General features: G+C 37.3%; 1 protein-coding gene across 2 annotated transcripts in view; it reads left to right on the top strand.

Moving 5' to 3' along the window:
- Positions 1–25,625, top strand: part of PLXDC2 (plexin domain containing 2) — a 613,486-nt gene that overhangs the window by 528,544 nt on the left and 59,317 nt on the right. For both annotated transcript variants that reach the window (XM_006869892.1, XM_006869891.1), the window contains 3 exons: positions 1,501–1,561; positions 14,032–14,179; positions 15,337–15,375. In XM_006869892.1, the coding sequence (XP_006869954.1) occupies positions 1,501–1,561; positions 14,032–14,179; positions 15,337–15,375 (248 nt within the window). The remainder of the gene's footprint in view (positions 1–1,500; positions 1,562–14,031; positions 14,180–15,336; positions 15,376–25,625) is intronic.

The following is a 25,625-nucleotide window of genomic DNA, read 5'->3' on the forward strand; positions in this document are numbered from 1 at the left end:
AATGGATTATGTCCAGAGAGAATAATAGATAGGATGTTTTTTGTTGACAGCAGAGTTGTTTTCACATTCCACTTGAATTAAATTATGCTCATTCATGCCATGGTACATAATCTCTGGCAAGGATTCTTAGAAATAGCCGTCCTGTGAACTCACTGCAAAATAAGGGGGGAAAAATGTATAGGATTGCAAAGTAACACTTTGAAGTCAATAGGCAATATAAAACAAAAGACTTACTACTAAACTGGACAGTGAACATAACTTAATTGTGACAGGCTGGTAAAATGTTTTAGGCTGGTAAAATGTTTTACATTTGTAATATGAAAAGGAAGTCATGCATTTATCTGACTACAGAAGAACAGTGTGAACTACTGATCCTAACTTTAAAATGTTCACAGCCAAGTTTGGTACATAAGACATGAGCAAATGAAAACGTATGTTAAAAAACTTAAGCAGTAAAGTAAGATGCGGTCCTCATGATTGTGAAGCTTTATAGAAATGTGCTCCAGACAGTATTGGTGTGGCACTGTGCAAAAAGCCCTGGACTGCTAACCACACGGATGGCAGTTGAAACCCACCAGCTGCTCCTTGGAAACCCTAGATAGGGTCACTAGAAGTCAGAACCAACTTAATGGCACTTAACAACAGCAACAACTACAGGAAGATGGGGAATGGTTGTAGTGGTGGCATTGTTGTTGTTAAGTGCCGCCAAGTCGATTCTGACCCATAGCGACCCTGTATAGGGTTTCCAAGGAGCAGCTGGTGAACTTGAACCACTGACATTGCAGTTCAAACGACTTTGCAGTCTGACGCATTAGCCCACAATTAGGCAGACATTATTGCAGCCAAAGAAGATGGCATGAGTGAATGAAATCTTCCTTGCTAAATTAGACGTTTTATACGTGGTAAACTCCCGATAGGGTGCTGTAGCATAAAGCACTGGAATGCTAACCACAAAGTCGATGGTTGAAACCCACCAGTCATTCCTCAGAAATCCTATACAGGGTTTCTATGGGTCAGAAAACCAATTGATGGCATTTAACAACAACAATTATATACAGAGTGTGGGTATGACTCATGTGTCTGTGGTTAATACTTGCATGAAAAGATCTGATACCTTGAAAACGTGTACTTGCAAAACTGGGTATCCTTTCATTTTCTCATTTGACGTTGAGAAAATGAAATTGAGTAAAAAGAAAACCAACTTCATAGACGTGTGATTTGTTTTACTTTCGTGTAGGAATTCAGACTCTGTGCTGCTGCAGAGTAGTATGTTACTATATAGGATGATAATAGTATGATAACCTAACAGAGTGAGCGACTATTTGGTTGCACTGAAAACGTTTCACTGCTCCAGTTAACAGTTCCATAGAAAAAAAAAGTACATATTGTGCAAAAAATGAAAATTTAAGAATTACTTACCAATCTTTTTCTTTTCATTTCTTACGTATACCCCACATCCTGTACTTTATTTTCTGAACTGCCACATGCTCTTCTTTCTAGATGTTCCAGTGGATTTGATCGTCATCGGCAGGACTGGGTGGACAGTGGATGCCCTGAAGAGGTATGTTTGTATTTAATTATAGCAAGGTTCCAGGGATCAAGATGTCGTATATAGATACTTTAGCTTAATGGAAGCTCTTTTTTATGATATATACTTTGTTGTTAAGTGCCATTCTGACCCATACCATAGCAACCCTATATAGGGTTTCCAAGGAGCAGCTGGTGAGCTTGAACCACCGATCTTGCACTTCAAATGACTTTGCAGTCTGACACATTAGCCCACAATGCCACACCAGGTTCATATATTAATACAGTAATAAATATAAAGTATCTATTTAATAGAAATTGTTCATAGTTAATATAATAAATATATAATAGTAAATATTATAAGTAGATAAAAAGAAAAATATCTATTTAATAGAAATTATTCATAGTTACTGAGCCCTAATAGGTGCCAGACACTGGACTTAACTATGGATGCATATTATCTCAACTTATTCTCATAATTAGTTAGTGAAGAAGGTGCTATTATTACCCTCATATTACTAAGAGGCAGAGATGAGGGCAGGAAGGTGGTGAAGGAAGGGTGGAGTATGAGTGCGTAGAGAGTAAGGAACATGGTTGGCGGTAGTAGAGCAGAAGACTCCATTATTCCTTTTATTTTGGCCATTAGTATCTCTGGTTCTCTATTTTCAGTCTTTTAGGTCTGTTGTTTTACTTTGAATATTTCATATCTGAGTTGCCTTCTAGGTGATATTGTCATTTCTGTTAGTCTCAGAGAGTTTGTTACTGGTTTTCAAAGAACTCCCTTTAGTATTTTTGTATGAGAATAGTATTGTAACCTAAAGAGTGACCAACTATGAAGTTGTACTGGAAATATTTCATTACTCCAGATAACAGGTCTATAGAAAAAAGTATATATTGTGCTAAAATGAAAATTTAAGAATTACTTTCCAATCTTTTTCTTTAAATTTCTTACCTATACCTCATGCCCTATACATTATTTTCTGAATAATGTGCTGTGGTTTTCATAAATTACTTTTATTCCTGTTCATCTGAAAATGACCTAATTTTACTATCATTTTTTTGGTGGACAATTTTGCTGAGTGTATGGTAAAGATTTATAATGAAATGTACCAAGTCCTGGAGTTAGGAAACCAAAGGGAAAGAACAAGTTCAAGGCTCAGCTTGGAAGATTCCAAGATTCCATGGGAAATTTTGAATGATGTTGCTGTTGCTAAGTACCATGGAGTCGGTTCTAACTCATAGCGACCCTGTACAGGGTTTCTGAGGCTGTAAATCTTTACAGTAGCAGAAAGCCTCATCTTTCTCCCACAGAACAGCTGGTAGTTTCAAACTGCTGACCTTGTGGTTCGCAGCCCGATTTGTAACCACTACACTACCAGAGCGAGAGCATTAAAAGACGATGGAAGGATTGGATAGAGTCATTGTACCAAAAAGACATGGTCAACGTTCAACTATTTCAAGACATATCATATGTTCTAGAATCAGTGAAGGAAAAAGTCAAAACTGGTGAAAAACAATGCTCCAGGAAGTGACAGGAAACAAATAGAAATATTTCAAGAAATCTATGCAGTACCAGAAGCATTCACTCATCTATGGCAAAAAAATTGAAAGACAGCTATCTAGCTAACCAATTGGAAAAGATCCCATATTTATGCTTATTTTAAGGAGAGTTGACTCAACAGAATTCAGAAATCATTGAATAATATCATTAATATTGTATGCAAGTAGTAACATTTTGCTAAATATAATTCAAAAATGGTTACAACAGTACATCAACAGAGAATTACCAGAAATTCAAGCCAGATTCAGAAGAGAACATGAAACGAAGAATATTCTTGTTGCTGTAAGATGAATCTTGACAGAAAGCAGAGAATAACAGAAAGATATTTACTTGTGTTTTATTGACTGTACAAAGGTTTTTGACTGCATGGATCCTGACAAACTATGGTAACATTTCAAAGAATGGGTATTCTAGAGCACTTAATTGTTCTTATAAGGAATCAGTATAAAGTATACTGGCTATGAATTGGGCTGCTAACCTTAGGGCCAGCAGTTGGAAACTACCACCTGTTCTGTGGGAGAAAGATGAGGCTTTCTGCTCCTGTAAAGATTTACAGCCTTGGAAACCCTGTTCAGGGTCACTAGCAGTCGGAACTGACTGTACAGCACATAACTACAACAACACATAGACCAAGAGTCAGTTGTGAGACAAGAACAAGGGGATACTGAATGGTGTAAAAGCAGGAAAAATGTGCACCATGTTTGTATCCCTTCTCCATCCTTATTCAGTCTGTATGCTTAGCACATCATCTGAGAAGCTAGATTATAGGATGAAGAACATGGCATCAAGATTGGACGAAGACTCAGTAACAACCTGTGATGGGCAGGTGTTATAACCTTGCTTACTGGAATTGAAGAGGGTTTAAATACTTATTGATGAAGATCAAAGAGTACAGCCTTATATTGCACCTCAAGGTAAAGAAAACTGAAGTTCTCACTGATGGACCAATAAATAATATTCTAAAAGGAGATCTGGTAGCTTAGTGGTTGTGAATCAGACTGTCATCCTCAAGGTCAGCAGTTTGAAACTACCAGTGGCTCCGGGGAAGAAAGATGAGGCTTTCTGCTCCTGTAAAGATTTACAGCCTCAGAAATCCTGTGCAGGGTCACTATGAGTCAGAATTGACTCCAGAGTACTTAACGACAACAACAAATGGAAAAAGGAGTTCTGGTGTGGCACGGTGGGTTAATGCGCTGAGTTAATTGCAAAGTTGGTTTGAATCACAGGGTTGGCGGTTCAAGCTCATAAGCCGCTCCTCAGAAACTCTATACGGGGTCGCTATGGGTTGGAACCAACTTGAGGGGCACTATTAACGACAACATCAAATGGAGAAAAAATTGAAGTTGTCAAAGACTTCATTTTGCTTCCATCTGCAATCAACACCCATGGAAGTAGCAGTCAAGAAATCAAATGACAAATTGCATTAGGCAAATGTGCTGCATAAGACCTCTTTAAAAAACAAAGCTATCAGTTTGAGTAAGGTGTACCTGATCAAACCCACAGTATTTTCAGTCTTCTCATATTCACGTGGAATTTGGACAATTAACAAAATAAGTCAGATTGTAGAAAAATTGATGCATTTGAATTATGGTGTTGGAGAAGAATATCAAAAGTATTATGGACTGTCTTGGAAGAAGTGCAGGCAGAATGCTCCTTGAAAGCCAAGTGGCGAGACTTCATCTCTCACACTTCAGACATATTATCAGGAGGCTCCAGACCCTGGAGAGGGACATCATGCTTTGTAAAATGGAGTGTCAGCAAAAAATAGGAAGGCCCCCAATTAGATGGATTAACAAAATTGCAACAACAATGGTCTCAAACGTAACAATAATTGTGAGGAAGGCACAGGACCAAACACAATGCTTCCTTCTGTTATGCTGAGTCGCAGCACATAACAAGAACATGGTTCTTGGCAATTTTTGTTTTTTTCAGTTTGATATATGTCATTGCCTTGTCTTCAGCTTGCCTTGTTTCTGCTGAGAAATCAGAGCTTAGTTTTTATTAGTTCTTTGTAAATAACCTTATTTTTCCTGAACTGCTCTCAGGATTCTTTCCTTGTCTTTTATTTTGAAAAGTTTTATTGAAATATGTCTTCATAGGTTTTATTTTCTGTTTTGTAATAATTTGGGGAGGTGGTCTATTCTGTTTGGAGTTCATTCAGTTTCTTGAATGGCTATTGAATTTTTCCCCTTCTTCCTTTCTGTTATTCCAGTCACACACAAGTTAATCCTCGTGATGGTATCCCACATAAATCTTAGGTTGTCTTAGGGTTGTTGTTATTCTTTTTACTAATTATACTTCTAGAAGAAGATTATTGACAGATTTCTCTTCAAATTCAGTAATCTGGATATTCATTGATTCAATTCTACTTCTTTGCCCTTTCAGTATATTATCTATTTCTGAAGCCTTAGTGTTAATCTTCTGGACTTCTAATTGCTGTTTTTGTATGGTTCCCATTTTTTCATTTACTGTATCAGTTTGTTTCCTGAATTATTCCATAGTTTGTTGTTTTATTAAATGTTTGTTGTGAATTATGTGATGGTTTACATGGGAGAACATTAGCTTTACATTCATCCTATTATATATCATTTCATTGCCATGGTTACAATCCTCTCCATGCATCATCAACCAACCAAAGGATATACCCCTGCAAGCCTGCCCTCCAGTCATCAGCACACAGCCCCTCTCCCTTTCTGGGTCCAGAGTCCCCAGCCGCACCATCTGTCCATGTCATCATCTCTGCCTCCATCTCTGATATCACTACTTCTTTGGGTAGGGTCCCACACTCCACTCTTCTCCCTTGATGGTTCCAGGGGCCTCCGCTCCTGGACTGCAAAGTCCGTCACTACCCTCCTTTTGCTACATTCATTTCCAACCCTCACAGTCAGTCCTGATAACAGTTATTCACTAGTGTACCACAAGGGACCTATCCCCATCTCCTTTCATTAGCCCCGTCCAGTCAAACTGGATACTACTCAGTGGAGATTCTACCTTCCTCTGTGCTCTCTGGATCTAGGCTCCCTCTTGAAAGCTTGTAAGCCAGTCACTTCTTTGCCTTTGTAGCCCCCCCCCCCCATTTTGGGTATCCAATGTCCAATTTGACCATCCCTGTCTACTCTGTGTATGGAGGGGGTGGGAATGATCATCGGTGTAAAGATGTGTTCCCTCTTTTGAGCTACTGCATCCAAAGGTGTCATTCCATAATTTTGTCTGTTTTTCATGATATCGTATGCAGTTTTCTCAGTCTCTCAATCTACTGAAGGTACCTAAATAACATTCTTTTGAATTCCTTATCAAGTAGTTTGGATACCATTTATAGCATTATATTTTCTAATTCTGTGTTTTAGTCACTTGTTTGAGGCAGTCTGTCCTGTTTCTTTGTGTCAGTTGAAATTGTCTCTTTTCTTCACAACATTGTGGTGTCTGATTTATTTTTAGTCAATGATTCTATGTCTCCTGGTGGATGCCTGGAAGCATGAACACAGTTTTCTGTTCACTGGGTAGTATAGTAAAGGGTGGGTTCAGTTTCGTCCAGAACCACAGACACTCACTATGCGAATCTCCTAACCCCAGGCAGAGCAGAATCTTCACAGGAGGGGGTGACTTTGTCTGCTTGATTGGTGGGAGTGTGGACTGGCCATGCCCCTGGCAACCAGGAAGGCAAGGGAGAACTGCACCATCTTGCTGCCAGTGTCCGGCTGTGTCCTGGGCTTGCTCCATGTCAATGTGCAATCTGCCCGTTTTTCTTCTTTTCACTGCTCCTGTACAATTGGCCCTTAATTCACCTCTCTCTGTCTTATTCTCTGAAGCTCAGGGTTCCAGAATCACCATCTGTATCTCTTTCAGTCAGATTCCCGTGCCGTAGTTACATACGGGTGGCTGACTATATCTTCCTACTTTGCCATATTGCCCCAGATGTCTAGAGTATAAGTTTTTAATAAAAATTACATATTTTTTTTCAACTAAGCAATGCATGTCAAGTTTAACTTTCACCAAAGTTATAGCTCAGTGGCTACTTGTTGTTACTGTTAAGTGCCATTAAGTCAGTTCCAATCCCTATCAACCCTGTATAGGGTTACCAAGGAGTGGCTGGGTGAGGTTTAACCACTGACCTTGCAGTTGAAACTAGCTTTGTAGTCCACCACATTAACTCACAGCTCTGGACCAGGACTCCAATGGCTTCTAGGGTTTTGCTTAAAACAACTCAGATTTTTGTTAATAGATTTTATTTTTTAGAGTAGTTTTATATTTCCCATATCCCCTATTAATAATATCTTGAATTCATATGGCATGTCTGTTATGTCTGTTATAACTAATAAACCAATATTAATATATTATTATCAACTAACAGTTAATGTTAAGGAGCTCTGGTAGCATAGTGGTTATGAATTGGACCGCTACCCTCAAGTAGTTCAAAACTGCCAGCTGTTCCGCAGGATAAAGATTTAAAGCCTCAGAAACCTTGTATAGGGTCTCTATGAGTCAGAACCGACTGCACAATGCATGACCACCAACCAACAATAGTTAATGTTAGGATTCACTCTTTGTATGGTTTAGTTACCTGGTTTTTGACAAATACATAACATCATGTATCTAACGTATTGTAAAAAATTGTTCCGTTGCCCTAAAATTGCCCTGTGCTCTATCTACCCTCCTATTGATATAGTCATAGGTATGAAAGATGTTTCTTTCATGTATTCATATAAGCCATTGCCACTGTGTCAATTTCAACTAGATAAGCAATCCAAACCTACCAGTTGCTTCCTGGGAGAAACCCTATAGAGGATCTCTATGAGTTGGAATCAACTTAGTGGCAGTAGGTTTGGATTGGTTTTCGTATATGACAGGACAGAACTGCAACTCAGGATTTCCTAGTATTTTGCTGTAGGATGAGCACATGATTGTAAGATGAATGTATTCACTAGATGTAAATGCTAATATGAGCACCTACTATGTATTCTCAACAATGATAAAGAAATGTACAGTAGTATGTATAGACCACTAAGTAAAGGGTTGCACTTAGAGAATGACGTGAGATGAAGAGTGTAGATGAGATTGATGAAGTAAATGAGCCCCTAAGTGTGGCTAGTTGAAAAAGCTTACTTTATCCTAAATCCAAGGGAAAACTATCTGAAGGGTTTAGTCACAGGGATAATAAATCCAAATTGCTTTTTAGAAGGATCACCTTGGGTATGAAGTGAGTAATAGATAGGGGAAGAGGTGAGTTAATTGGCTCTAGCTAAAGCTGGAGTCCTGGTGTGGTGCTATGGAATAATGCACTGGTCTGAAAGGGCAGTTTGAGCCACAGGGTCAGTGGTTCTAACCCACCAGCCACTCCTCAGAAACCCTATACAGGGTCGCTATGAGTCTGAACCGACTTGATGGCACTTTACAACAACTGCTCTAACCTAGGTCATAGATGCTAGTGATCGGGATTAATTGGTGGGAAGAATGGAAATGAGAATGATGATTTTTTTTTCGTGTTTTAAACATTTATTTAAATCTTTTGATAGCACAATTGGACATTAAATACTCATAAGCACACAACTCAATTTAAGCATTAAAACATTATTTATGTCTATGAAGCTGGCTGTTTGTTCTTGATCTAGAACGTCATTACCTTTAAATAAATAAACTAGTCAGAACTTATCATTTTCTACACCTTATTGAAGAGTTTTATCATATACATATATCCTAAATTGTGATAACTTCAAGTTTGCTTGTCCTTACATTTTATAAAATACGGCATCACACATTTTATAGTTTTGTCAATTTATTCACCAGGATTATGCTTATATGCTTGTAAGAGTTACTAATGTTGGTGCATATGGTGGTACATATTCTATGATATAAATATACAGTGACTTACTCATTAAATATTTGTTGCATTCACATGATGTTCCAGGCACATTTTAGGTGCTAAAATGCAGTAAAGAGAGAAACAAAAGTAACAACAAAAGCACTGCTCGCTCTACAGATTACATGTTTACATTAATATTTTCATCACTCAGTCTTTTGTTTCTGAACACTTGGATTGTTTCCAAATTTTTGGTATTATAAGAATATGTTCTTGTGTATGTCTCTTAAATGCACAAAAATCATGTGATATTTCTAAAAATGAGTTATGCAAATGCTCAACCATGAAACATAATGCAAAATTGTTTATAACTCACCAATTTACATTTCAAGCAGAGTGCGTTAGTATTTCCTTTATTTTTAATCCTGACAACTTTGCTATTGTCAGAACTCTTCATTCAATTAATGTTGTGGATTTGGCACGACAATGAAGCACTAGGCAACTTACTCAAAGGTTGTTGTTGTTGTTGTTAAGTACCATGGAGCTGGTTCGGACTCATAGTGACCCTACTTAGGGTTTCCGAGGCTGTAAATCTTTCTCCTGCAGAACCGCTGGTAGTTTCGACTGCTGATCTTGAGGTTAGCAGCCCAATTCGTAACTACTACGCTACCAGAGCTCGTTACTCAAAGATAGGCAGTTCAAATCCAATCAGTGGCTTCAAAAGAGAAAGACCTGATGATTTGCAGGTCTTTCTAGACTAATACTTACTACCCCTATGGGGCAGTTCTACTTGGTCACTTGAGTTGTTATGAGCTGAAAATCAACTGGACAATGCTTAACAACAATACTAAGGGTGTAAAGGAAAATCTTTTTGGAAACTTAATTGGGAATTATCTAATAACTGATGAAATGGGCACAACTACAAAAAAATTAAATCCACCATCGTCTAGTTGAATTTGACTCATAGCAACCCTATAGAACTGTTCCCTGTCATTTCTGAGGCTGTAAATCTTGAAAAAAACCCCACCAGCTGCCCCACAGGAGAAAGATGAGGCTTAGTGGTTTCATAAATAATTTCCAGCCTTGGAAATCCTATGAAATGCCATGAGTCAGAACTGACTCAGTGACAGTGAGCTGAATTCAGCTGTTTAACGAAAGAGGGTTGGATGATAGGAACTGAAGGGCTTCAGGGGATACCACGGCCAGAAGTAACTTCTCAAGATTTTATCTTGCTTCAAATGTACTTGTCACCACATGGGGAAGTTAGATTTATCTTCCCTGCCTTTCTGTTGAAAGATTCTGGTATTTGTTCTTAGAGCAAACCCTACTTTTTAATTTTCTTTGCTTTATTGTACACAGATCCTGCTCTCTTAATTGTTGTTGAGTACCGTGGAGTTGGTTCCGACTCATAGTGAAAGGGTTTCCAAGGCTGTAAATCTTTACGGGAGCAGAATGCCTTATCTTTCTCCTGCTGAAACACTGGTAGTTTTGAAGTGCTGACCTTGAGGTTGTCAGCCTGACTTGTAACCACTACGTTACCAGAGCTTCTTAATAGCGTACAACTTTTACTTTATTTTGTTTCAGGGAAGAAACAAAGTAAGACACCCATGAAGATTTTTCTTGTTTCCTGTAAACTCTATTTCTTCTCCCTCTACCCCCAAATATGCTCATTTTGTTACAGAAAGGCCCATAAGAAAACCAATTTCAGAACTTTATTTTAAACATTAGGGAGTTTGAGAGTATTTTTCATTGATAGTAGGAACATAGGAGGTGGACTTCTGTGGTTAATATATGGCAAGTTCCATATTACATGTATGACAAGTTTAATTTTATAGTTCATGAGTTTGAGATAGCAATGATATACAAATACATATGCCAAGTGAATATTTGGACCTGGAATTCAAGAGATGAGTCTAGACTAAAGATATAGATTTATGAGCAAACAGCATAAATGTGTTAATTAAACTTGTGGACATGGAGAAGATTCGTGGAGGAGATTGCTGACTAATAATGCAGATATTGAAAATAAAGGTCAAGAAAGAACCATCAGCACCATGAACCCTTGATGGAAAAAAAGAAAGAAAATGGAGAAGTATTTAGAGAGGTATCTTTAAAGTGATGAGAGTGTGTATTATATAGATCATGGTAAGAAGGTGGTCAACTGTGGTCAGAGTAGAAACAAGATTGTAAGGAATGGTAAGGTGGTAGTTTGTGAAGACCAGAGCTTTAAGGAGCTGAGGTAAATGTAAGCCAGTGTCAGGGTTCATTGTGGAAAACAGGGAGAAATGAGTTTTTAAAATAAAATTGAACATGCTTAAATATGTTTCAGGGCTGATGGTAAAATAGTCAACAGAGAATTAGGGATAGAAAGTTAATGATGGAAGCTAATGATGGATACATCATTATGGAAGGGAAGGATGGGAAAACTGTAGATATGCTAAGTTGATATAAACAAAGAGTTATCTGATGATTTCTCTGTTATCAAACAAAAAGAGAAGTTATGGAGTAACATTGAGGATAACTTTAAGTAAAAAATGTACACTGGAGGTGCTTTGGGTAAGTATTAGTCTGTTGATGGAAAGGTTGTTGATGGTTTAAGTTTATCAGCAGCTCTGCAGGAGGAAAGACTTTAGTTATCTACTCCCACAAAGATTACAGCGTAGAAAATCCTAAGGGGCAGTTCTATTGTCCTATAGGGTCTCTGTGAGCCAGAAGTAACTTCTCAAGGCACATAACAGCGACAACAGCTTTAAGCCAAGTGGAGAGTTTCAAATTGCTACTGAGGATAATGAGAGTGCTGATTAGCAAAATGCACCATATTGCCAAGCAGCATGGAAGGCTCAGCTGAGGACGCAGCTGATAAATTTGTAGAGCTCTCAGTGGGAGGGCTGTGTGGTTTTTCGCTAGTGGTGTCTGGCCAACAAACAGTCATGGAAAAGGCAGTTGTTTTACTATACTCAAGATTAGGAATTTTGTGAAAAACGAAACAGGGCAGTGTGCTTGAAGTTATTAAAAAGGGAGGTTGAAGTGATGGTGGAAAAGGAGACTAAAAGAAGAAACCAATGTATTTGAATTTTCTATGTAGCCAAAGAATAAGAAGAATCTGAGTGAGCAAGTATATAGAGAGACTAAAAATAGGATATAGGATAAATGATCAAGAGTTTCATATCTAAAGCATTTTCAACTGAAGATACGGTCTATGGTGTGGAAATAATGAGAAGTGGAGTAATGGAGATATCATTAGACCATCAGGGTGGAATAGATTCAAGAACTCAATTTTGGGGGATTAAATGGGCCCTAAATTAATGGGGTGGTGCTGTGGGTTAGTGCACCAGACTGCAAAGCCATTTGAATGGCAAGGTCAGTGGTTCAAGCTCACCAGCTGCTCCTTGGAAACCCTATACAGGATTACTATGGGTTGGAACTGACTCGATGGCACTTAGAAAAAAATAAAACAACACATTACTAGGACTTGAAGTCAAGGATAAACCTACTTTGTAATCAGTTAATAAAAAGCAAATAGATCAGGAACTCTTCACAAATCTATTAAAAGGTATATGTTGTTGTTAAGTACCGTGGAGTAAGTTCTGATTCATAGCTATCCTGTATAGGTTTTCCAAGGAGTGGCAGTTGGGTTTGAATCACTGAGCTTGTACTTAGCAGTCCAGTGCTTATTCTACAGTGCCACACCAAAACTCCAAAAAGGTACATGTACTTCACTGATGACAAAGTTTTAAGAAAGTCATTTGTTTAAAAAAATTTTCAAAGGTGAGCTAAGTACCATATATATGAAGAATAGTTATTTTCTGCTCAAAATCTACAGGAATCTCTTGAGGCACAAAGAGCTGAATACAAACTACAAAACTGAAAATGTTTAGATACTAGTTACTTTTGTTGTTGATAAATGCCATCAAGTCAGTTCCAACTCATAGTGACACTGTATAAAGTTTCTGAGGAGTAGCTGGTGGGTTTAAACTGCTAACTTTGTGGTAACTGCTAACCTTGTGGTTAGCACCCCAGTGCTGATCATACAGCGCCACCTCAGGAAGTATTGTTACTAGTGAAGGTAATAGGATTTATTGGCAAGGTTTTAAAAATGTATACATATACCCTCCCCAAGTGTCAGAAGAGCTTTGCTAGGAAGAAGAGAGATACATGATAACACATGGGCTATTCAATCCTTTGCTCCTGTGAGCTTTAATATTTATAAAAGAGAAAAAAAAAATGTTAAATACCCAATTAGCCTATGGTGGATTATTATTGAAACAATAAAGGAGCATAGAGCTTTATCAGTTTAAGATGACAAGAATGCTCTCTTCCTTCACATGCCTTGTTTGTTGTTGTTAAGTGTAGTAGAGTGGATTCCAACTCAAGTATTCTATATAGGATTTCCTAGGCTGTAAATCTTTCTCCAGCAGAGTGGTTGGTGGTCTTGAGCTGTCGACTTTGTGGTTCACTGTTCAGTTCTTATTCTGTCCACTTCATGGTTCACTGTCCAGTTCTTATCTGTATCCACTGTGTTCTCACAGGAAGAGAGGCTCCGCCTGTTTTGACATCATGACTTAGGTAAATGTATTGCTATAAAATTAGGGTAAAATCAACACTGACATGAAAGATTAAGAGCTGGAAGTGATTTGTTACATCCACATTTCCTGTTGTCTATAATATATATGAAAGAGCTCTGGTAGCGTAGTAGTTACGAATTGGGCTGCTAATCTCACAGTCAGCAGTTCTAAACTACCAGCTGCTCCACGAAAGAAAGAGGAGGCTTTCTGCTCCCATAAAGATTTATAGCCTCGGAAACCCTGTGCAGGGTCACTATGAATCGGAACCTACTCCACGGCACATAACAACAACATTATATTTATGAGGGTGCTTCATAAAGTTCAGTGAAAAATAAAACTAAAAGAAATAGAATTTCTCCATGAATTTTTTTTTTTTTTTTTAGGGTCCATGGACTTTTTGAAACTCCCCTTATACTTTATAAATTAGTAGAACCCATAAATGTAATCCAGTGTGTAGATAATTTACTCTTTAACTTGATCTGAAAGTCTTTTGTATTTTACAGCCTAGCATCTTTGATGTTTTAAAAATAGATGCATGTTATCATTCTTAAATTATTTCCCTTTTCTGTTTCTCTTATTAGTCAAAAGAGAAGATGTGTGAGGACACAGAGCCAGAGGAAACTTCTTCTCCAACCACAACGATCAGAGCGACAACCACACAATTCAGGGTCTTAACCACCACCAGAAGAGCATCAACAGCCCAACTGCCAACCAGCCTGCCCACAGAAGGTGCACTGGGAACATTTTTCCTTTTTTGCGATTGGAGGGAAAAAGAAGCAATGTGTTGGCATAAACTTGTGTAACAGACTCTCTCTAAAGATACAGACTCTCTCTAAAGATAAAGTTACTGGGGAAAAGTCAAAACAATTATAGGATAAACATAGGAGCGGAGCTTCTTTTAACATACTCTGCCAGGGACTCTGACTCCTTAGCCTTCGTCATAAATAAATACAGACTCTTTTAATGTTGCTAAGCTCTGCAGTAACTAAATTCAGTATTTCAGTCAAAAGACACTGTTTTGCACACAGAAGTGTGTGTGTCACAGAAATAGTCTTTGAAAAATAGTCCCTTTTGAAGAAAAGGCAGAAATACTACCAAACCTTAATACAAGAGCACAACTCATAGGAAGAAGGTGTGCTATTAGCCAAATTTGGTACGCTTCTTTTCTCATGTTCTTTTGGTACACATCTCCAAATGGTATCACTAGGGAGTGGGTAAACATAAAAGACTACTTTGTTAACAGTGAGTCTTCTAAGGGGAAAAAAAGGGCTTTAATTGACTATTCAAAGTTAACTGGAATAAAGTAAATTAGAGGGTAGCTGCTAAATGCATTTTATGGCTTTTGAAAACACGATTATATTTTAATCATTATTGTTCTGAATTATTATATCGATGCCTGTGGAAATATTTCTGTAATGTTAAAGTATATCTGACATTTTGACTGGGAGGGACAAGATCTCTTTATGTATGATTTTGGTCATATTTGTTAATATTGAATCTAAGCATTTAATTTTTTCAAGTTAAATGTCTAGATAGTGACAGATATGTACTATTTCAAATAATATTAGATCTCCATGACCTTGGTTTTAAAAATGAATATATAAGATCAAAACTATAAGGTTTAATTATAAAAAATTATTTTTTTAGAAAATAAATATTTTAAGTCATACAATGGTATATAAGTAATAAAGTCTTAATATTACAGTCATCCATTGTAGAATTCCTCGTCCTATATCATGAAAAGGTAGGACTTACTCTCGCTGAGTATAAATTAGCTCAATAAAATATTGACGCTTACTCACATTACCCTAAGGCAGTTAGAAAACTAATAGTGAGATATATGCATCTTTGTTTTCTGTTGTGGTAACTTTGAATTTCTCTTCTAGATGATACCAAGATTGCACTACATCTCAAAGATAATGGAGGTAGGAGATGACATTTTTCTTTTGTAATTATTTTAAATATAGTAAAATAGTGTCAATAGTTAAAGGAAATTCTCATCCTTCTGTATGCCTATAAAACTGTATGATGCCAATTACCATGCATTTATTCACACATGTGTGTACTCTTCCTTGTTCTAATTGCATGTGTGGGTATCTATAGTTAAGAGTATTGGTTTTACCTTTTTCACTGTTCAACATTCTGTGTATATCAAATTGAAGAAATATAGTAGTAAGTACGAAAATGTTCTGTCCTGGGCTTTTCACATCTCTTATATGAAACAAATACAAAATTCTTACAAGAACATATTGTTAGTAGGATGTTTTGAATTTTTCTAAAACAATTTACAAGTATCTATGGTGGTACTTGAAACTTTAAAGGAAAAAGATTTTACCAAAAACAAAAATAAAATTCTATGAAAGATAATAGCCTAAATTGTAAAGGCAATTATTTTCCTGTTAAACTATGTTAGTTTTAGATATTTCTCCCTCATAATATGCTGTGTCTTGATAAAAGAGATTTTCATTAGTAATTGCTAATTCATTCCCCCAAAGGGGGTCTCATATATTATGTAAGTATGGGCAAACTATGACATTGATTTTTACTTTTGCAGCTACAGATGATTTCTTGAGTAAATCAAAATCCAATATACGTACTGTTGGAGGTCTTTTACATATATATGTATGAAATTATATTTATATGCAATATATGTACTCATCTTGTATAGTTTTAAAGAATAGTTCCTAAATTATTTAGTCTAGGTTAAGCAACTAACTGTACTATGCTCTTTAAAGTCACACTTAAATGTCTATTTTACAATGTTGTTGTTAAGTACCGTCGAGTCAGGTTCTGACCCATAGCTACCCTGTATAGGGTTTTCGAGGAGCAGCTGGTGAGCTTGAACCGTCGACCTTGAGGTTCAAACCAACTTTGCAGACCAGCACATTAATCCAGAGCATCACACCAGGGGACACACACACTTCACTCTCTCTCTCTCTCCCAACTGGAAACCACTACACTAACAAGCCTTAGACGAATTCTTTTGTTTTCAGGAAGCATACATTATAAGGAATATTCTAGATGGTGGTAATGATTTCAGTATCTGGCATTTCTCCGTTACTAGTCATAAAATGGTTTTGAAGGTAATGTCTTATGAGCCTAATGTTCTTGGAATGTACTTTGGGAAATAAATTTGTATCATACTGACAGTTATTCAATGAAAATTTTTAGTTTTATTTTATACAGTAAGGAACACTAAAACTTGAGGATTTTGTCAAATCAATGTGTTAGGACCACATTATGATGCTGGAAGTCAGTTTAAGTAAATCTCACAATTTAAATATAGGAATTAAAAAAAAATACTGCATTCTGAAAAAAGTCTATAGTTGGATTTTCCAATAAAACTAGTAAGTGATAGGTAACAGGCATTTATAAGAATTCCAAAATATTACAGTAAACTTCAAATGCATCAATAAGAATTCAACTTTGAACTCTTTTCATGTGTATGAGACTTTATAACATACTATCCCTAAAATCATTCAGATACATTTAGAAGAAACCAACTTGCCAGTGTTAGGATAATATTTCTTCAAAAGAATATTTCAGGGAAACCAGTCCTGGTGTGGCATTGCAAGATACTGCCCTGAGCTGCAAGGTCAGTTTGAATTGTAAGGTTGATGCTTCAAATTCACAGCAGCTCCTTGGAAACCCTAGACAGGGTCACTATGAGACGGAACTGACTCAATGGCACTTAACAACAGTTGTGCTGTAGGATAATCACTGGACTGCTATCCATAAGGTCAGCAGTTCAAACCACCCAGTCACTCCTTACAAATCCTATATAGAATGTGAGTCAGAACTGACTCAACAGCACTTAACAACATTATCGTTTTTATAGTATATATGTAAAGATAAAATGAGAAAAAATCTCTGGTGACATGCTATCAATATGCAAGAAGAATTACAAATTTAAATTAACTTCAATTTAAATTAACTTCATTAGTTAAATTATTGTATATTGTCACAAAGATTTTAGCACTGTTAATTTCAAGTGCCGTCAAGTCAGTTCCAACTCATAGTGATACTGTATAGTGTTTCCAAGGAGCAGCTGAGGAGTTTTAACTGCTGACCTTGTACCACTTAATTTAGAGTTCTGTTCTATTCTGGACATAAGAGAAATGCTTTCAAACTAATCATCATAGAGCTAGAAGTTAACAATCCTGCATTTACATATGTCAAATCTTTTAATTACTTCAGCTCTGTGTTTTTCTGGGGCATTTCTGTAGTGGAATCTATAGTCAACATGATTATATATACTACATATATTTGTATAATTATATATATATATAACTTTCCAAGAGATTTTCCTTTATCTTTGATATGTCATAAAATAACGTCTGAGCAGCTGGATGTCAAAGTCACACAACAGGGTTTCTCTCTCAAAGGACCCAAACTGAGCTACAATCTACTAAGTCACTCCTGAAAAATCTTCAACTGTGCAATGAGTTTTCTGATGGATTTAGATTCGATATAGATGGGGAATTATACCTAACCTATGGAAGTCCTTTAAGCAAAATATAGCATTGGTTGGCCAATGTAAATGACTGAATGCAAAACCACATTTTACCTCTAACAAAATACACTGGTTGTATGCTAAGGATAAGCACTAGATCTCAAGGTCAGTTTGAACCGCAAGGCTAGTGGTTCAAACTCACCAGCTGCTCCTTGGAAAGCCTACGAAGGTTGCTATGAGTCTGTAGAAGTAAGTTAAAAGTAATGTATAATTGTAATCAAATAGTATACATGACCCTGATTTTTATGGACAAAATCAAAACCCACAGTCATCAAGCTGATTCTGAGTCATGGCAACCTTAAAGGACAAAGTAGAGCTGTCTTACAGGATCTCCAAGACTGTCAATCCTTACAGAAGCAGACTGCTCCATGGAGCAGCTGTGGAATTCAAACTGCTGCCCTTCCAGTTCACAGCCCAATGCTTAATCAGCTGCACCACCAGGGCTCCTTTTCATATGGACAGGATGATTCCTTGCTAAGTACTTATCCAAGCACAGTTCTAAATAATGTCATTATAGTAATGCTTTTAATTCATACAAAAACCCTGTGAGTTGGTCCTAGTTTTACTTCTATTATACAGATGAGAAAAACTGAGGCACAGAAAATGTATGTTAGCTGGTTAGTATGAGACACAACTAGGAAGTAAATCTATTTACCTGGGATGCTGATTCCAAGCCTTTAAAAACTTCATTCTATTGCTCCTCCATAGTACAAGTCTTTTACAATCACAATGTACTTGGCTGCTGCTGTGTTCTGTGGAGTCAGTTCCGACTCATAGCGACCCTGTACAGGGTTTCTGAGGCTGTAAATCATTACGAGAGCAGAAAGCCTCATCTTTCTCCTGCGGAACAGCTGGTACTTTCGAACTGCTGACCTCGGGCTTTGCAGCCCGATACTTAACCACTATGCTACCAGAACTCCTTATTTACTTGGCAAATATCCTAACTATACTTACTAACTTAAAACTGTTGGAAAATGGAATTTCCTTGTGCCATATAGTTAAGCATTTGTTTCCATTTTAGTCTTGCTATGGTAAACACAATGCCTTTGTGGTTATATGCCAATGAGTCAGTTATGACTCCTACCGACCCTGTATAGGGTTTCCAAAGAGTAGCTGGTGAGCTTGAACCGCTGACCTGACTGTTGATACCGACTTTGCAGTCTAGCACACTAGTTCCCTCTTGTAATCGAGTGGTTTCATAATCACTTCCACCACTTGTCTGTCAGCTTGTTGTACTATGGTGGGTTGCATGTTGCTGTGATGCTGAAAGCTGTAGCAATTTGAGGACTAAGGTGCATCTAACCCAGTCACCTTGTACACATGTGAAAGCTGGACAGTGAATAAGGAAGACCATAGAAAAATTAATGCATTTGAGTTATGGTGTTGGAAAAGAATGTTGAAAGTACCACACACTGCCAAGAAAGAAAAAAGTCTGTGTTGGAAGAAGTACAGCCAGAATGCTTTGTCTCTCATTCTTTGGACATGTTATCAGTAGGCACCTGTCCTTGGAGAAGGATTATCATGCTTGGTGAGGTAGAGGGTCAATGAAAAGAGGAAGATGTCAGTGGACTCACTAACAGTGATTGTGAGGATGACACAGGAGTGGGAAATGTTTTTGTTTTGTTTTGCATACAGTCGCTATGATTTAGAACCCACGAACGGTGTCTAACAACAACAGAATCACTGACACATGATCTCCTAGATACAGGGCTACTAGTTTATGTTCAAAATCTTTTTTCAAACTTCTCTTAGTCTTCGTGGTTTCTCTAAAGATTGACATTTAATCCACAAGTAAGAGGTTGTTGTTTTTGTTAAGTGCTACTAAGTCGATTTTGATTCATAGTGACGTAGTATAGGGTTTCCAAGGAGAAGCTGGTGGGTTTGAACTACTGACCTTGCAGTTAGCAGTCGTGTTTGTTCTACAGTAGCACACCAGTAAGAGATACATAGTACATACTCTGTAAATATACATTTCTGTTCATAATGGTTAAAATCCTTTAAAGATACATCTTCTTTTAGATTTTCAAATTCTAGCAAAAGCTTATTAGAAGAGGCATGTTTTTAAATAAACTATCTATATGATTTAACAGGTGAAACTATTGGATGCCTTCATGGGCATTTAATTAAGTTGTTTCTAAATGACATTTATCACCTACACAGAAATGTAAATATAAACTGGAAAAAATTATATCCAGGACAGAAGAGGTTTGCAAGTTCAATCAATGGCAAGGTCTTTTACTTGAGAAGATAAGACTTCAACTATTTCCAATCATGTTCACACATTTAATTGAGCCAATCTGCAAAGTTGCAGATGTTAACATTGTTTCACTAATCTAAAAAGTTATTGAGAATCAAAGTGCCTAAACGTGCATTCCATTTTTGTTCTTTAAAAGGTTCCTTCCTTTGATAGAGTTAAGTCCCTTCATAAAAATATTTCAGTGTGATTTCATTGCTAATAATACTTAAAGTATCACCACTCTAGGCCAGTATTCTGTATTATACAACTGGTACTGTGTGGGACATTTCTCCTTATGATATACTAAATGTAAACTCTGGAAGGAAGCATTATGAAGTCACAAGGTGCTGTCTCCAAAATGTTGTTGTTAAGTATCGTTGAGTTAGTTCTGACTCCTAGTGATCCTATATAGGGTTTCCTAGGAGTAGTTGGTGGGTTTGAACTGCTGACCTTGTAGTTTACAGACCTACACCAGAACCGCATCTCCTTAATTTGTTGTTGTTGTTGAGTGCCGTTGATTCAATTCCGACCCATAGTGACCCTGTATAGGGTTTCCAAGGAGCAGCTGGTGAGTTTGAATCCCCAACCTTGCAGTTCAAATGGCGTTGCAGTCTGCCACATTAACCTACAGACATGCCTCCTTAATAGAGGTGTAGAAATTGGTGACAAAGACATTAAGCAGTTTGCTGAACATGATTAAGTTAATCTAGAGGCACAGATTCACAAAGCAGTTGACTTCCAAGGGCTAATTAAGACAGTTTGGGAGTGCTATGGTTCTGTAGGATAAGCACTGGACTGCTGATCACAAGGTCGATGGTTTGAGCCCACCAGCTGCTCCATGGGATAAAGATGAAGTTTTCTGCTCCCACAGAGATATACAGCCTTGGAAACTGTACGTAGAACAAGAAGGTAGTTGTTCGAACACAACAAGGGGATGCTTTGTAGTTTAATACTAGGAAAGATGTGTGTCAGGATTATATCCTGCACACCATACTTATTTCATCTGTATGCTAAGTAAATCTGAGAAAACGGACCATTTATAAAGAACACCATCACAATTGGAGGAAGACTCATTAACAACTTGTCATATGTGAATGATACAGCCTTGCAAGCTGACATTGAAGAGGAATTGAAACACTTACTACTGAAGATCAAGTAGGATATCCTTCAGAATGGATTATACTTCAATATTTAAAAAAAAAAAATGTTAAAAACAAAATAAGAACAGAACATACTGCCTTCAAGTCAATTCTAAATCATAGTGACCCTATATAGGATATCTGAGATTGTAAATTTTTACAGGTGCAGACAGCTTCATAGTTCTCCTGCATATGGAGTGGCTGATGAGTTTGAAGAACAGACCTTGCCCAAATACCTAGCCCATAGCACCACCACTACAAATCCCCACAATATAGGTAACATCAGGAAAAATGGAGAAAAGATGGAATTTGTCAAGGGTTTCATTTTACTTGGACACACAATGAATATCTACTGTTATATGAATGAAATCAAATGACATACTCACTTGGGAATCTTCAAAAGACCATTTTAAAGTGTTGAAAGCAAAAATATCACTTTGAGGATGAAGATACACCTGAACAATGCCATGTCATTTCCAACCATCTTTTATGCATGTGAAAGCTGAACAACGAATAAGGAAGATCCAAGAACTGATGCTCTGGTAGTGTGGTGGTTATGAATCAGGCTGCGAACCTCAAGGTCGGCAGTTCGAAACTACCAGCTGCTCCGTGGGAGAAAGATGAGGCGTTCTGCTCCCGTAAAGATTAACAGCCTTGTAAACCCTGTACAGGGTCACTATGAGTCAAAACAGACTCCATGGCACATAACAACAACAACAACAAGAACTGATGCATTTGAATTGTGATGTTCACAAGGAATATTGACGGCCAGAAGAATGAACAAATTTGTTTGGGAAGAAGTGCAGACAAATGCTTCTTAGGAGCAAGGAGGTAAGACTTCAACTCAGGAATTTTGGACATTATCATCAGGGGCGTCTAGTACCAGGAGGCAGCTATCATGCTTGGTAAAGTAGGTGGTAAAGAAGCTCTGGTAGCGTAGTGGTTATGAATCGGGCTGCCAACCTCAAGGTCAGCAGTTCAAAACTACGAGTGGTTCCGCTGGAGAAAGATGAGGTGTTCTGCTCCTGTAAAGATTTACAGCCTTGGAAACCTTGTGCAGGGTCACTATGAGTCGGAACCAACTCCATGGTAGTTAACAACAACAACAAAAGTAGACGGTCATCAAAAAAGAAGACCTTCAATGAAGTTGATTAACACAGAGGTTGCAACTATGGACTCAAACATGGGAGTGAATGTGAGGATGGTGCAAGATAACAACAGCAAAAATACAGATATACTTAAATGATCTAAATTCGAGTTCTGTTTTGTTTACAGTTTCCTAATTCTGTATACATCACAATATTTTTCACTCAGATAAAATGTTAAAGCATTATTCTGACATTTTTTTTAGTGGAATATGTCTTAGGTTATATTTTATCATTCAGTCAAATAATTTTTTGTCTTTCATTCATAAATCATCAAAGTAACATATCTTTCAGTATAGTTCTTATTTCTTTTATCTACTTCATTCATGGAGATCACAGCCTTGTAAGCAAAGGGAAACTGTTATTTCTTTTTGACAGGCTATTGAATATCTATCAATTTGTTTCTAAAGGTATAAGGTATCCTGACATTTAGTTTTAACTTTTGCTTGATTTGGCTACTTTTAATGGTAGCACTAACTCTATTCTAACTATTCAAGAAAAGAGTTATATGTACTTCAATGCTTTAGAATTAATTTTTTTAAAAAATTGTCAGATTAAGAGCATACCTCCTTTAGTTCTGTCCTGAGTACTGATTTGGTTATTCCATCCTATTTTTATTATTCCAGCCTTAAGAATTCCAATGCCCACACTTTTTCTCCATACTGATTAGATCTACATCTCTGAAAGTGAGACTCAGCTTCAATACTTTTTAAAATTCCCCAGGTAATTCCAATGTAAAGTTAAGAACAAGTACTCTGATGCAATGAGTCATATACATTAATTAGCAGCAGGCCCAAAGAGAGATCTTATCAAAATGGACATTCTGATATAGTAGTTGAAGGGTGAAATCTACACTTCTTAGCTGCTGATGTTGCTGGTTCGCAGACATTCAGTATTCAGGGATGAATGAATTCTTAATTTCTTTCTTCCAGAGCCCACCCATAAGTCCTCACCCAGATCTTATGTCTCTCCTGAAATAACATTTTAATGGTGCACTAAGCAACTATCTGTAGGATAAGCACAACTAACCACACGATCAGCATTTCAAACCCAATAGCCGATGCATGGGATGAGTTTGTCTGCTCCTGTAGAGATTTATAGTTGGAAACACTACATAGATAGTTCACTATTGGTCAAAGTTGACTTGATGGCAGTAGGTTTGGTTTTGGTAGAAATCCCTATTTGTGCCCATTCCCAAGAGAGGTGACCCAATGGAATATGGAAATCATTGGACAATCTCTTTGATATCCCCTGCGAGTAATACAGAAAAATGGCTGCAAGCATACATTGACAGAGAACTTCCAGAGGTTCAAGCCAGATCTTGGCTGAAAGCAGAGAGTATTAGAAATAAGTTTACCTGTGCTTTATTTACTACACAAAGGTTTTCAATGGTGTGGCTCATGACAAGCAATGGAAAACATAGCGAAGTATGAGTATTCTAGAACACTTAATTGTTCTCATGAGGAAGCTGTACATGGACCAAGAGGCAGTTGTTCAAACAGAACATGGGGACATTGGATGGTTTAAAATTAAGCAAGGTGTACGACAGGGTTGTATTCTTTCACCATACTTATTCAACCTGTATGCTGAGCAAATAATCTGAGAAGCTGGGTTATATGAAGAAAAATGTGACATCAGGATTGGAGGAAAAATAATTAACAACCTGCAATATGCAGATGATACAACCTTGCTTGCTGAAAATGAAGAGGACTTAAAATGCTTACTGATTAAGATCCAAGAGCACAGCCTTCAGTATGGATTGCATTTCAATGTGGATTACATCTCAATGTCAAGAAAACAAAAGTCCTCACCACTGGACCAATAAACAATGTTCTTGTCAACAGACCTTTTTAAAGTGTTAAAGAGCAAAGATGTTAGCTTGAGGACTTAAGGTGCACCTGACTCAAGCCATGGTATTTTCAATAACCTCATATGCATGCAAAAGCTGGACAGTGAATAAGGAAGACCATAGAAGAATTGATGTTTTTGAGTTATGGTGTTGTAGGAGAATATTGAAAGTTCCATGGGCTGCCAAAAGAACCAACAGATCCATTTTGGAAGAATAAGGTGGAGAGTGCTCCTTGGAGGCCAGGATGGCCAAACCTCATCTCTCATACTTTGGACATATTGTCAGGAGGGACCAGTCGCTGGAGAAGGATATCATGTTTGGTAAGGTGGAGGGTCAGAGAAAAAGAGGAAGACCCCCAACGAGATGGATTGGCCAAGTGGCAGCATCAATGGGCTCAAGCGTGGCAACAGTAGTAAGGTTGGCCCAGGATTGGGCAGTGTTTCGTTCTGCTGTGCATAAGGTCGCTATGAATTGGTACCGACTCGATGGCACCTAACAACAACAACATCTCTTTAGCAAAGAAAAGTAAATTAGTAGTGGTATATGTTTGAAAAATTTAAGAAAAATTATAGAAAGGCAGTCAAAAAAACCTCAACAAAACTAGAAACATGGAGCTTTCCAGAAGAGGTGATGCTTGATCTGACTTTTGAAGTTTAAGTAGGATTTGTGTGGAAAAGGGATACAAAGGAGATAGAAAAATGGCATTTAATTTGACTGTGGTAAATCTACCCACATAGACAAGATGGGCAATGAGGATGAGAGGCATTTATGCCAGACATGGGATTTTGAACTTTATCCTAAAGATTTTGGGAGGCATTGAAATCATTTAGATAGGGGAGTTTCATGAAAAGTTTTACATCTCTAATAGGTGATTTGTGTAGCATTATGGGGAAAGGCTGTTCACTGTATAAGACTGAAACCAGGAAATAAAGTAGCTGTCATTGGAAATAAACGAGAATGAACATATATATTTTTTTAATTTTGAAATGAGCTAGAGCTACATAACTATTATCAGATTAGATGTGTGAATTATATGATAGAAAATTATCTAAAAATGACTTCCAGGACATAGGTTTAAGTTATCCTGGTGTTTGCAGATGGTATTTAATAGAGATTCAAGGAACATGAAGGAATCCTGGGGACTCTTTGGGTTAGATGTTGGACTGCTAACCACAGGGTTCAAACCCACCAAGCATTCTGTGTGAGAGACATAAGGCAATCCGCTTCTGTAAAGATTGACACTATTGAACATTCTATGTGGGTAGAGATGCTATGAGTATAAATTGACTCTAT

This window comes from Chrysochloris asiatica, unplaced genomic scaffold (genome assembly GCF_000296735.1).
Source record: "Chrysochloris asiatica unplaced genomic scaffold, ChrAsi1.0 scaffold00137, whole genome shotgun sequence".
Classification (NCBI taxonomy): domain Eukaryota; kingdom Metazoa; phylum Chordata; class Mammalia; order Afrosoricida; family Chrysochloridae; genus Chrysochloris; species Chrysochloris asiatica.